Source organism: Cardiocondyla obscurior, linkage group LG08 (assembly GCF_019399895.1).
Source record: "Cardiocondyla obscurior isolate alpha-2009 linkage group LG08, Cobs3.1, whole genome shotgun sequence".
NCBI classification, from domain to species: domain Eukaryota; kingdom Metazoa; phylum Arthropoda; class Insecta; order Hymenoptera; family Formicidae; genus Cardiocondyla; species Cardiocondyla obscurior.
The window spans coordinates 99,582-112,927 of NC_091871.1; the positions used below are offsets into that span (position 1 = coordinate 99,582).

At 40.1% G+C, this 13,346-nt stretch overlaps 1 protein-coding gene across 1 annotated transcript; it reads left to right on the forward strand.

The window, feature by feature from the left end:
- Window positions 1-7,330: 7,330 nt before the first annotated feature.
- On the forward strand, window positions 7,331-9,307 carry LOC139104800 (SCAN domain-containing protein 3-like). Its single transcript, XM_070660512.1, has 2 exons — window positions 7,331-8,323; window positions 8,564-9,307. The coding sequence occupies exons 1-2, from the start codon at window positions 7,331-7,333 to the stop codon at window positions 9,305-9,307; spliced, it is 1,737 nt and encodes a 578-aa protein (XP_070516613.1).
- Window positions 9,308-13,346: the final 4,039 nt, after the last annotated feature.

The following is a 13,346-nucleotide window of genomic DNA, read 5'->3' on the forward strand; positions in this document are numbered from 1 at the left end:
TCCACCTATTAGGAAAATTTAAATCTAACACCTGTCACGTGCGACGATTAAAGTGTGGCGGCGCCCCGTTCTGTTGATAGATCAATTGACGCCGAATTTCCAAAGGAACGTCTTCTAGAAGAACCGGTAATTCATTCTCAAGAAATTGACTATAAAGTTCTCCATTTAGTCGCGGTGGAAGAAAGTATGGACCGATCTAATTATTATAAATCAAAATATTACGAATCTCATATCAATTTTAATTAAATGAATTTTTTTGTTATGATAATACTTACAACTCTGTTGTCTATTACTCCCGCCCACATATTTAGTTGCCACCTAAATTGAAATCCGCCCTGGCGCACTGCACGTGGATTATGACGCTGCCATTAAATAAAATTTTTAGAGTTCAAAATTCCATTAGGGGTGAATAAGGCTTTATCCGTCTGTTGTAACCCGAACTCCGTTACAACAAAATTATATGGAGTGTCTCGTTCGAAGATGATAGTCTCCCGCCCTATTCTGCCCCAAAATTATCTACTCCCACTATCATCTTCAAGATAAGTCGTGATAATTCATTAAAAAAAAAAAAATTAATCACACTAAACAATATGGACAAGAGAGGGCGCATGTCGAGGCAAGATGGCGGAAAGCGCCAAAAATACTTTGAAATTAAGCGTTAAACGTTGTGGATTTAAGCATGACAAGCATACTACAATATACTATCATCTTCAAACGAGACACTCCATATAATTTTGATCAAACTTCGCGTCCGCCTTCGGCGGACGCTCGTTTGATCTATCAATAAACTCACTAGATATATCACAGTAAAGAGGAATACGGTTAGATCCCCAAGTTAGTTTTTTTAAAGGTAACGTTGACTTGGAAGACTTAAGTAATTCGAGCAGCTCGACATCACTGTTTTGTTCGCGCGATAGTTCCTCAACATCAATTTGATCGGGAAAGCATATCGGTTCGATGCGAGAAAGTGAATCAGCGACCACGTTAGAGTTACCGGAAATATGTTTTATTTTACACGTAAATTGCGCAATGTATGATAATTGACGCGCTTGGCGTGGAGATGCCTTATCAGAAAGCTGATTAAACGCATAAGTCAGAGGCTTGTGATCAGTAACGACGGTGAAATCACGGCCTTCTAAGTAATGTTTAAAATAACGGATAGATTCGTAAATTGCAGTGAGCTCGCGGTCGTAAGCGCTATACTTTAATTGAACCGGAGTAAATTTACGGGAGAAGAAAGCTAATGGTTGCCAAGAATCATTAGTTCCTTGCTCTATAACCGCTCCGATGGCTATGTCAGAAGCATCGGTAACTAATCTGAGATCGGCTGAGTCCGACGGATACGCTAGTAACGCAACATTTGTTAATTCGGTTTTGCATTTATCGAATGCAGATTTTGCTTCGGCAGTCCAAAGGATTTCGCGTTTATCGCGCTTTCGCGAGTCTGTAATGTACGCATTTAACGGAAGTAATAATTGGGTTGCCTTAGGGATGAAGCGACGATAAAAATTAATAACGCCCAAGAATCGACGAAGCTCCTCAACTGTGCGAGGTTTAGGATAGTCGCGAATAGCTCGTACTTTTTCAGTAGTAGGCTTAAGACCTTGAGCAGTCACAGAGTGACCAAGAAATGTTAATTCCGGAACGCCGAAAACGCATTTGTCTAAGTTAATGCGGAAGTGATATGTATTGAGGCGATCGAATACAGTTTTTAAATGTTTCTCATGCTTCTCTTCAGAAGCGGACGCTATGAGAATATCATCAAAAAATAAAAAAACGAATTCTAAATTACCTAGCGCGCGGTGCATGTAACGTTGAAAGGTTTGACCGGCGTTACGTAGACCAAAGGTCATTGCGCTGAATTTAAATAAACCAAAAGGGGTAATGACCGCGGTTTTGGGAATATCCTCAGGGGCTACCGGAATTTGATAAAATGCTCGATGCAAATCTAAAGACGAGAAAATGGTTTTACCGTGTAAGACCGATGTAAAATCATGAATGTGAGGTACCGGATATCTATCAGGAGTAGTAATCGCGTTAAGACGACGATAATCTCCGCAGACACGCCATTCGCCATTAGACTTTTTTACCATATGAATGGGACTTGCCCACGGGCTGCAGGACGGCCTGCATAAACCCTCTTCACAAAAACGCTTAAATTGAGCTTTGGCAGCCTTGAGTTTATCGGAGGGTAAGCGTCGAGGACGCTCGGCGACGGGCGGACCATTAGTGATAATGTGATGGTGAACGCCGCGAGATTCTAACGGTGCGAACTGTTCGGCACCGACAACTTTGGGATAGTTAGCAATGAGCCGGGAATACTTATGCGTAGAGCTAACCAATTGAGTAACAATTGTATTAACGGATTTGATAACGCCGGAAGAATAAAATCCGGTGAGTTGATCGACCAGTCTTCGCTTCTTTAAGTCTAAAAGAAAATTGTAGTGCGAAATGAGATCAGCCCCGATAATTGCGTAAGGCACGGCGGCAATACAAAAATTCCACGATATAGGGCGAGGAATACCGAGGTCTAACGTAAGATTTGTAGAACCGTAGGTATTGATAGTTGAATCGTTTGCCGCGTATAGTTTATTACCTGTCGGAGTGAGTTTGCTGTTACGCGGAATGGGAAAGAGAGAAATGTCCGCTCTTGAATCAACTAAGAAGATTATACCGGTTTTAAAATCACGAATGTGAAGGCGTTTCGAAGTTTTATGACCCTCTACCATCGTCTCGTTTGGCGAAGGCCATTTTAGTTTGACTGATTAACATCGCTATTCTTCCATGAACACGGTTTTCTACAATGCTTGGCCTTGTCACCATATTTACGGTGTATATGGCAAACTCCGTTCGAGGAATGACTACGGAAACGAGGTTGCGAACGATAATTGTTGGATCGTCCGCGAGAACGCGAGCGCGATTGATTGCGAATTGAAAGTCTTTGAATTTGCTTACGCATCTCCTCAATCTTGCGCTCTAAGGCATTTGTATTTGAGGAAGAAGCTATGGAACTATAGTTCGCGGAATCAGTGGAAGAAATCGTGGAATACTGCGGCGAGTGACCGTACGCGTCCATGACGGTGTCAGCGAGCTGAGCTAAATCCTGAAGGAATTCTGTTTTAGAAGCTACCAATACAGAGCGACATGGTTCCGGAAGGAATTCTAAAAATATGGAACGCAAAACGGAATTGCTACATGAGGATCCGCTCAAGTTACGCATGCGCGCAAAAATCTGGGAAGGCTTCCCCTCGAGGGTAATCTGTCTTTGCAATGTTGTAACCCAAACCCCGTTACAACACGATACATGACGCAGGGCATTTCGGAATAAGTCTCTCGTAATTAAATAACCTCGGAGGATGCAAGATCAGCAAACCTCCTTAAGAAATTAAATAATAAAAGAAACACGTGCGAGAACTTATTGCCGAAATCGCTGAGGTTGCATTCGCCGAACTACCGAAGTTCGGCATTGCAACCCGAGGAGGCCAAGGCCCTGCGTCACTATTAAATAACCGCGGCCCGTCACGGACGGGCAGTCGCATTATAGTCCGTACCGTAAACTGAGAGCGGTGATAACGAAAGTTCGGTCGCGTGCCAAGTAAGAAGAAACCTCGCGGAGACGAGAACGCGTGACAACGCGAGGACGTGTGCCGAACCGACAAAGGGAGAACAAAGGGAGATAGAAAAGAAACAGTGTAACCAAATAAAAAAGTCTAATCTTTTATTATAATATATCAATTATTCGCCCTCTCCCTCGCGGATCCCGAAGGACGGACCCCGTGCACCGGCCCCGGTGCAACAGCAATAACTGTCGCAATTTAGCTTCAGAGGAAGCAGCGAATGTTGAGACAATGCGTTCTTTAATTAAATCGTACTGCCGATTAGGATTCGGATTCGCAATTAAATCGCGGACAAATGACACAGCCTCCGGGTCCAGATTCGCAATTACAGTGTCTGCCATGGTAATTTGACTTTTTATTCCGGCATTTCGAAGAGAGGCTTCGACTTGTATAAACCACACGGCAGGATCAGATTTAAAAAAGATAGGAATTTTTGGTACGCGGTAAGCTGCATCTACGCGTGGAAATGGTTGCGAATCTGTTGAACCGAATGCTTCGTTATCACCGCTAACGGAATTTGTGATTTGAGCACGCAGCGAATTAAGTTCGGCTTGTAGACGCGCGTTAGACTGCCGAAGTTCAATCATATCGGACGCTTCCTGGTTATTCGGCATGATGGAACGCGGGAATGGTCGCTAGGCAACGCAAACAGGAGATAGAATGCGGCGGCGCAATAACTGCTAGGCGGGACAAAAAGTGCGCGAAAGAACAAATGACGATCGCATGGTAACTGAGCGCGAGAACGACAGCTTAAAACATAAAGCAATCACGACACGAAACGGATATGAACAGGCACCGCATAACAACAAGGCTCGGTAAAATTACAGAAGCAGTTATACACAACTACATGAGCGTTAGGCCAAACGACATGAGCATACGACATGAGTAAATAAGAACATGAATATCTATCCGCTATCTTACTATTACCGCAAACGCTCGCAATGTCGAAGGTCGTTGGGATGGTACCGCTGAGGCGTCGGTCCTCGATAAAAATGCCGCTCTGTTGAAATTTGTTGTTGCTGCTGCAGGAAATGGGCGTCTCGACGAAGGCGCCGGTGCCGTTGGCTTCGCGCAATTTCTCCACATTAACAGGAAAACGCGCCGGTGACGTTGGCTTCACGCAATTACTCGGCAATTCCAGAAAAGGCTGGCGTCCTGGATGCAGGGTGCAGGATCGTACAGGAAAAAGCTCGGCAACACGGGCAGCGAGAATGAGTGCTCTCTCGCTTGCTCTCACTCTTGTGCACGCACGATAAGCTGCGCGCGCGCGCCACAAAATTTGAAGTCGGCCAGGTCGTTGCTAACCCGGAAAGAGTCTTGGTTGTTTAACCCGAGGATGGCTGGATGCTCGTGGCCTCCTTGGAGATGGGCTTGCTTGTTCGGCGGAATGACTTGATGGACGGCAGTATCGTCTATGAGCTCGTATATCGTGAGCTACGTCATGTTCAAACACGAGGAATGCGACAATCACGTCGGGGTCACCACTGTAGGTAGATGGGTAACTCTACCTTACCAGAATTAATATTTAGTCACACTCAGACGATTACCAATGAAATATATATTTAATATAAAGATACAACGGTATCACTTAGCCGTCTCGCCGTACGACCGACTTCTTTAAGTATCGAGCAAAGAGTAAGAAGTTGAGAGTCGCATCTAGTAACTCAGACGCACGAGGGGAACTTGTTACACTGTGATTCGCTGTCCCCACTCGGTGGTTAAACATGGCGGCGAGTCAGGGGAAATAGGCCAGAAGTGCCTACACAAGCATCAATTACATTATTTATACGCTCTGCAAAATTAGCTGTTTCTCTCCATGTATTAAAATTTAATTCTTTTGCGTCACCAGCTGTTTTTATTGCAGTTGCAAATTTATTACTAAATAATTGAAATACTCTCTTTACGTTCATTGCTTCAAAGCAATTGGGATAAATATGTGCTTGTGTAATATGAGATAATAAATTTGAGCCTCCTGTTGTTGCATTGTCAATTTTCCAAGTTTCTATAAAATCAGAATATGACGCTATTATTTTTTCGTTGTAATATATATTGTTATGCGTCCTAAGAAAACTCGCTAATCTTTTAACTAAATGCGGAAAATCGTATAAACCATAATATTTTTTATTATTATGTATAAAATAGGGCTTTTGAACATCAATGTGTTACGTCCCGGTGGTCGCGGGCGTTTATAACGGTTTCGGACCACGGGCCTAGGCAATAATGAGATCGCGATATTTTGACCGAGTAAAAACAAGATTTATTTTGCGGGAATTCTTTGATAATCTATAACGATTATGGTAGGTTCGTTATCCAAGTACGGCTGCTCGACTGGATTTTGCTCGAGGTAATTCAAAAATAACAGAATAGTCTCTTGACACTTTGAGCACTGCCGTATATTGCGAGAATCAACAATTAGAACGCCACAATTACTACACTCGCGTTCGCCGCAATTTAATCCAATAAGTAATTGATGCGAGTGTACGCGGACGAAGTCAGTAATAGGGTGTCCGGTTCTACGCATACATCGTTCACAAAAGGGGAGACGCGTAATCTTCTGCTCGAAGTAACGATATCTGGTCTCACATCGAGCGTGAGTAACCAATTAAGAATTAGTCTAGTTAAATCTCCGGAATAAACGCGAGCAGGTATCCGTATACGAGGTTGTCGCGGACACATTTATTAAAATGAATTAAATGGTGGTCAGACTCTCTATAAATATCTCGACAGGATTATTCTGTAGAAAGACTTGATCACCGCTTAGATCTAAGTACCGAGAGAAATCACGATGGACTAACCGGCAATGATCACAATTCGAATAAGATTCGGGGATCTCTTGTAGCGAGGGCTTGGGCCTCGCCACTAAAGGGCGACCACCAGCCCCTAGACGGCCGACGCCGTCACCGTCGAAGCCCTAGGCGACCACCGGCCCAGGCAGCACCGGACACGCCACGGAGGTTCGTCGGGCGACCACCGGCCCGACGATGGCGTGCGCCGCCGAGGTAAGAGTGGGAGCTCCCCCACTCTCATCTCAGCAGCTATATAAGCCGAGCTCGCGGCAGAGCCAGTACCTTGTCTGATCCGAATCCTGGTCACGAACACACATCCCTCAGCTCCTAAAGGCCTCGGGCGCTCCCGAAGCCCTCTCTAGTACTCTCCGACTAGGGCGCTCCCGAGTCGTCCCCGGGTGCTCCCGGTGAGAGTCTTCCGCTGCTTTGGGCGCTCCCAAGGCAGAGTAACTTCAGGTTCCTGGAGACCTTGGGCGCTCCCGAGGTTCCACCACCGAGGCGACCGGATACCGCCAACGCCCTCGGCTAGTCCGGGCCACCGAGATACCCTGGACGGGCGCTCCCGTCCAGGTTGTAGGATCTGTCGTACGGCACACCGCCGCGGTCGGGCGCTCCCGACTGCCGCTCTCCGGGTTATCCCGGACAACCTTTGATTCTCTTGGACGGGCGCTCCCGTCCAAGCTTAGAACCTGCCGCACGACTCTCAGTCATCGGCATCGCCGCCGTCGGGCGCTCCCGACGGCCGCCACCTCCAGGGCACCAGTGATGGGAATCGGGACGGAATTTTCGCGCATGCGCGGTAGAAATAACTAAATTGCCAGTGATGTAGTCACTAAATCGCACCGTTAAATCGATGAAATAATTCCGTCCGATACAACGTACAGCTCATAGAGGTAAGCGTATTTATCAATTATATATTTGGGTATAATGGATTGTAGCAATAAAGGAGCAATTAAAAAACGTAGAGTTAGAGAATTCCAAGCTTCTTGGCTAGATGACAGTAGTTTTAAAGGATGGTTAGCTCCTCATCCTTCAAAAAATAGAGCGCTTTGCATGATATGTAATAAAAGTATAAATTGCCGAAAGTCGGATTTAATTAATCATTCACATACGGTCAAACATATTGAAAATTCAGGGAAATGTAAAGCCATTAGCAACGATAATACTTTATCACATAGAGATAAAGTTAAACGCGCGGAAATTAAATTAGCTGCTTTTTTCGCGGATCATAATATTGCATTTTCCACCGTAGATCATTTGGTTCCGTTATTAAAAGATATAAGTATTGACTCTAAAATTGTGCAAGACCTTTCACTATCTCGAAAAAAATGTTCCAAAATTGTTAAAAATATTATTGCCAAACGCGAAACTGAAAAACTTATTTTAAATTTAAAAACACGTAAATTTTCCGTTTTAATTGACGAGAGTACTGATATCTCGGAAACTAAAATAATGTGCGTTCTTGTTCGATATTTATCTCCTATAAATAAAAAGATCAGTACTCAATTATTAGATTTAATATCGTTAGACGCGAAAGATTGTTCGTCGAGTAAAATTTTTGAAGCATTTAAAAATTTATTTCAAACAAAACAAATTCCTCTTACTAATATTATTGGATTAGCGTGTGATAATGCATCCGTCATGATAGGATGTAATAACTCATTTATGACACATTTAAAATCGGAAATTCCGGAATTAATAACTTTAAATTGTATTTGCCATTCATCGGCACTTGTGGCTAGTAGAGCTTGCGAAAAATTACCGGATATATGCGAAAATTTAATTAAAGGAGTAGCTTCTTATATTTCGGGCAGTGCAAAGAGATGTGCAATTTTAGCAGAGTTTCAGGATTTTTTTCATGTAGATCGACATAAAGTATTAAAACTTGCTAATACTAAATGGCTTAGTTTTCAAAAATGCGTTTGTCGACTTCTCGAAAATTGGGACGTTTTAAAAAGTTATTTTCTTTTAGCGGTCGTTGAAGATAAATTAAAATCCGCGGAAACTATATTACATTATTTTCAAGATAATTTAATTAAAGCATATTTATTATTTTTGAAATATTCATTAAATTTTTTTAATACTTTTAACGCTTTATTTCAGTCCCGTAATATTTTAATTCATTTATTATATAAAAATAGTCGGCAATTAATATTACAGTTTGGTCAAAATTTTGTAAAATTAAATGTTTTAAATGATATTTTTAACTTAAATTTAAAAGATAAAAATAATATTCAACCCGTGAACGAAATATATGTGGGACCGGAATGTGAAAGCTTTTTAGAAAATTTTACTGTAGAATGCGTGCATGAAATAAAATTAAAATGCTTAGACTTTTATGTTACTGCAGTTCAGGAAATGTTGAATCGTTTGCCATGTAAAGATCCTTTTTTTGAACAGTTATCGTTTTTAGATCCGAAAATAGCATTGTTTAATGACGGTAGAATTAAAATTAAAGATTTAACGTTAATTGCCAAACGATTAAATTATAATAATATTACGCGGTTAGCATATGAATGGCGAATTCTGCCAACAATTTTTGACGATGAAAAAAAAGTAGAATTAGCTTCTTTAAAAATAGATGAGATGTGGAAAAACGTATTAGAGTCCAAACATTTCGATAATTCAAAAATATTTCCAAATTTAGAAAATTTAATTGAAATAGTATTTTCTCTTCCACACTCGAATGCTGAGGCCGAAAGAATTTTTTCAATAGTTACAGATGTAAAATGTAAAAAACGTAATCGTTTAACAAATAATACTCTTTCCGCGATTTGTATAGTTCGGTCCAGTTTTCAAGATCAAAATATTAATTGTTATAATTTTGAGGTAGACGATAAACATTTAGAACTGCATAACACGGCAAGTTTGTATTTAGATCAAACCTCATCTGATGAGGATTAATTTTTTAAGTTTTTTAAATATTATTTTGTATAATATTAGTTTGTGCATTGTAGGTCATCTAGCCATTTCTTTTTTTTTTTTTTTTGCAAATATTTTTTAGTATTAATTTTTCAGTATTAATAAAAGCTTTAATTTTTTTATTATTAATAATGGTAAATTTATGTGCAATATTTTTTTATTTTTTTATTTATAATTAATAAATATTTATTATTTATTTTTATTTTTTATTTAAGTATTTAATTTTTTATTTAAATATTTATTATTTAGTAAAATTTTATTTTTTTTTAAATGTGCATTATTAATATTAACCTTAAATGTTTCAGAATTAATTTAATTTAATATATGTTATTATATAATTATATATTTTATTAATTATTATAAATCAATTTTATTTTTGTTTATAACTTTGTTAAATTTAAAATGTTTTTAATTTAATTTTGTAAAGAATACTGATAAGGTTTTTTAGCAGTTTCCCTTATCAATGTAACAACGAATGTTGGTATTCTATAATATTTCTGCTAATAAAAACAAAAGTTTAATTTTTTATATTTACAGTGTGTTTTGTTATAAAATTTTTATTACGTTCCCTTTTCCTTTAATTATATTACTTTTATAGTTGAGAGCATGTGTTCATTTATTTCTTTTTATATTTTTTAATATATAATTTATTAGGGGCGACCATTAATACATTCTTTCCCTAGTAGTGGCTACTATACTGAGAGCCATTTTCAACGCGCATGCCCGAAAATTCCGTCCCGATTCCCATCACTGCAGGACACTTCGTGCCCCCACACGATCCTCCGGACGGGCGCTCCCGTCCGGCAACGAATCCGCCGCGCGACAGCCAGTCACCGGCACTGCCGCGGTCGGGCGCTTCCGACCGCTGCCCCTCGGGCCAGCCCGAACAACCTCGGTCTCACCGACGGGCGCTCCCGTCGGTCTAGACCACGACTAGCAGTCCGAACTATCGTCGTTCTAGCGGACCTTGGCTCCAGCGAGCCTCAATCCGGCGAACCACGCGACACTGTAGTCGCTACCGTTACATGGCGTGTTTTACAAAAGTGCCACAGTTGCAACTTAACTTTAGAAATCCCAAAATTTTATTTAAACTGCGATCTTTGCCGTCTAGTCCATCGCGACTTTTCTCGTTATCTAGATCTTAGTGGTGACGGAGTGTTTTTACAAAATAATCCTGTCGAGGTATTTATAGAAAGTTTGACAACTATTTAATTCACTTTGATAAATGTGTCCGCGACAATTTCGTGTAGAAATACCAACTCGTGAGATTCCAGAGGATTTAACTAATATAATTCGTGATTGGTTTGCTCAAGCACGATGCGAAATTAGATATCATTATTTTGAGCAGAAAAATACACGTTTTGTTTTTTGTGAACCATGCATGCGTGAATCCGAACATCCTACTACTGAATTCTTTCACGTACAATCACATCAGATACTTATTGGGTCAAATTACGGTGAATATAATTGTAGCAATTGCGATGATTTAATTGTTGAATCTCGCGAAATTCGGCAGTGTTCATTGTGCAAAGAAGCTATTCTGATATTTCTATCTTATCTTGAGCAAAATTTAGACGAACAGCCTTATTTAGAGAACGAACCAACAATAATTATTATTGACCATCAAAGAAGTTCCGTGAAATAAATCCAATTTTTACTCGGTCAAACTATCGCGATCTCATAATTGCCTAGGCCCGTGGTCCGAATCCGTCTTAGACGCCCGCGACTACCGGGACGTAACAAAGGGTAGATTTTGGAATTTTGGGTTAAGTGCTAGCGATGCGGTAGATAAAGGGTCGAGCACGCGACCCTCACAGCAGGGGGTAGGGTAAAAAGGTAAAGTGGAGTATTTGTTAGGTTTAAGTGGATACAAATAAATTTTAGATAGCGTAAACGCGTGCAACAGATTTAGGAGCGAAAGTTATTCGTACTTACTCATTCCAGAAGTCTAAGCTGCGCTGCTTGCCATTGTCTTCGCTACGTCTCGATAAACTCGGCGTCGCAATGCACGTTCTTTTCTTGGGGTTGATTTTCGTAGACCCTCCTGCGTGGATCGTTCTTCGGAATGTCTACTAGGCTTGGCTTCCTCACGATGAAGGTGATCGGCGTCAAGTGGTATTGCGGGCGTACGTCGTTCGAATGTCGTTTTAAAGCGTGATAATACGCGGTTATCTTTCGAATCTGATATTTCCGGCCGCCTCGACGTGATTTGGAATTCGTCATAAAGGAGTTTCACAAAAATATTATAATATATAAAGTTAATAAAAAATCCTAAAATAAAAGCGTGCAGTGCCTCTGCACCACTCCTAACACTAGAATGCCTGTTAGATTGATTCTTAAAAACGTGCAGTGCGGCTGTACCGAAATTAATTGTCAATCACACAGGTTTTTGAGATATTGTAAATAAATTGAAATTGTGAAACAATTGAAATTGGAATGAGGTAGAAGATTTAGGATGTCACTGAATTTAACACGAGAATTAAATTTTAACAATTAAAATATTTTCTTAAATTTACGTTACACTACAAGGTTACAAATATAAAGTATTAGATATAGAAGTTAAACTTATAGACTTATGTCGTTAGACCCGCACGCGGGATGGACTCTCTTGGAAGAGAGGTGCTTAGAGTTTGGAGTTAGGAATTGAACTGACGCTTCGGTGAGACTGAGCTCCGGGCTTCACTGGCGCTGCCTCCCACGTAGCGTTTGGGTAGGTAGTAGGGATAGCGGCGTTCGGTGCTGCCGGCCGCCTAAAAGTGGAAGCCTTTGTTGGCTGGAATAAAGCTAAACTACTGATTTCTAGCGTCGACGAGAATAATGCTAAGCTACTGGATATAACGTCGGCGCAACTAATGCTATATTACGCACGAATAAAATGATATAAATTTATATATGTCTTACTTTCTACGCATTACATATATAAATATTAGATTATACTTAAATGTACTCGCAAAAATATTCTTATGAAATACATATTATTTGGCGGGACGTAACACCATGCGTAAACGCGCTAGAAATGGGTTCAAGTCGGTTACAAGGTGAAACTAACGCGTTATCTTGGTTCTTTTTAGGGAAAGAAATTTAATTCTTATTCCCTGAGACAGAACCAGAGGTGATTTTTTGCAGTAAAGGACACTTGGGTTATATTGAAATAATTAATTCTGGGCTCCCAATAACGAAAGTGGTTAAATTTAATGTTGATTAGGTACAATTTTTGGATATATAAACAGATTGAATGAATTTTGAGAAATAATAACAAAAAAAGAAAGAGGAATTGGCCTTAACAAAAGGTATATTCTAAACATATTAAAAATAAAAAAACAAGATAATTATTTAAAGCGAAAAGAAAGAAAATTAACTGTTTACAAGTATATGCGAATGTGTATGTACATGTTTGTAGGAAGTGTAAACTGCCGTAATGCTACTCTAAATCGATCTCGATTATCTCCGAGATCCGGGCTGTCGACCTCGGAAATACTCGCTCGATAAGCCTGATCGGAGCTAAGAAGGGGTGTTCCATACCGGAATAGTAAATGAAGATATTTTGATCAGGAGTCGCTCCTCTGGCCTCTCTCCTAATCTCTTCAGGATCATAATAATCAGGGCCTATGGTATAGGCCCTTTCCGGGACAAGATCCGTCCACAGAGTGCAGGCAGTGATGCGATATGGGACGGAATTTTCGCGCATGCGCGGTGAACGCGACCTCAACAAAGTAACAATTACAAGTTAAAAGTTGTGTCAATAGTCGCCCCCCCCACCAATAAAATATGTAGAAATAAATTACCTGAAACGTAAAAGTATATATAATTATAATTTAATCACAATATAATTAACACATGCGCACAAGAAAAGTAATAAAAAAATTTACACAAAACACTATTAAAATAAAAATAAAAATTTTATTTGGCAGAATCAATAAGAATACCAACATTTGTTGCTAGGGTAAGGAAAACTGCCTAAAACCTTACCAGTACTCTTTACAAAATAAAAATTTTAACACAATAAATTTATAAAATAAAT

Excerpts from the sequence above, each read along its gene's own strand:
- LOC139104800 (XM_070660512.1), top strand. The coding sequence starts at position 7,331 with ATGGATTGTAGCAATAAAGGAGCAATTAAAAAACGTAGAGTTAGAGAA. Across the intron at positions 8,324-8,563 it reads GGCTTAGTTTTCAAAAATGC|TTTGGTCAAAATTTTGTAAA; the intron begins GTTTGTCGACTT and ends TTAATATTACAG.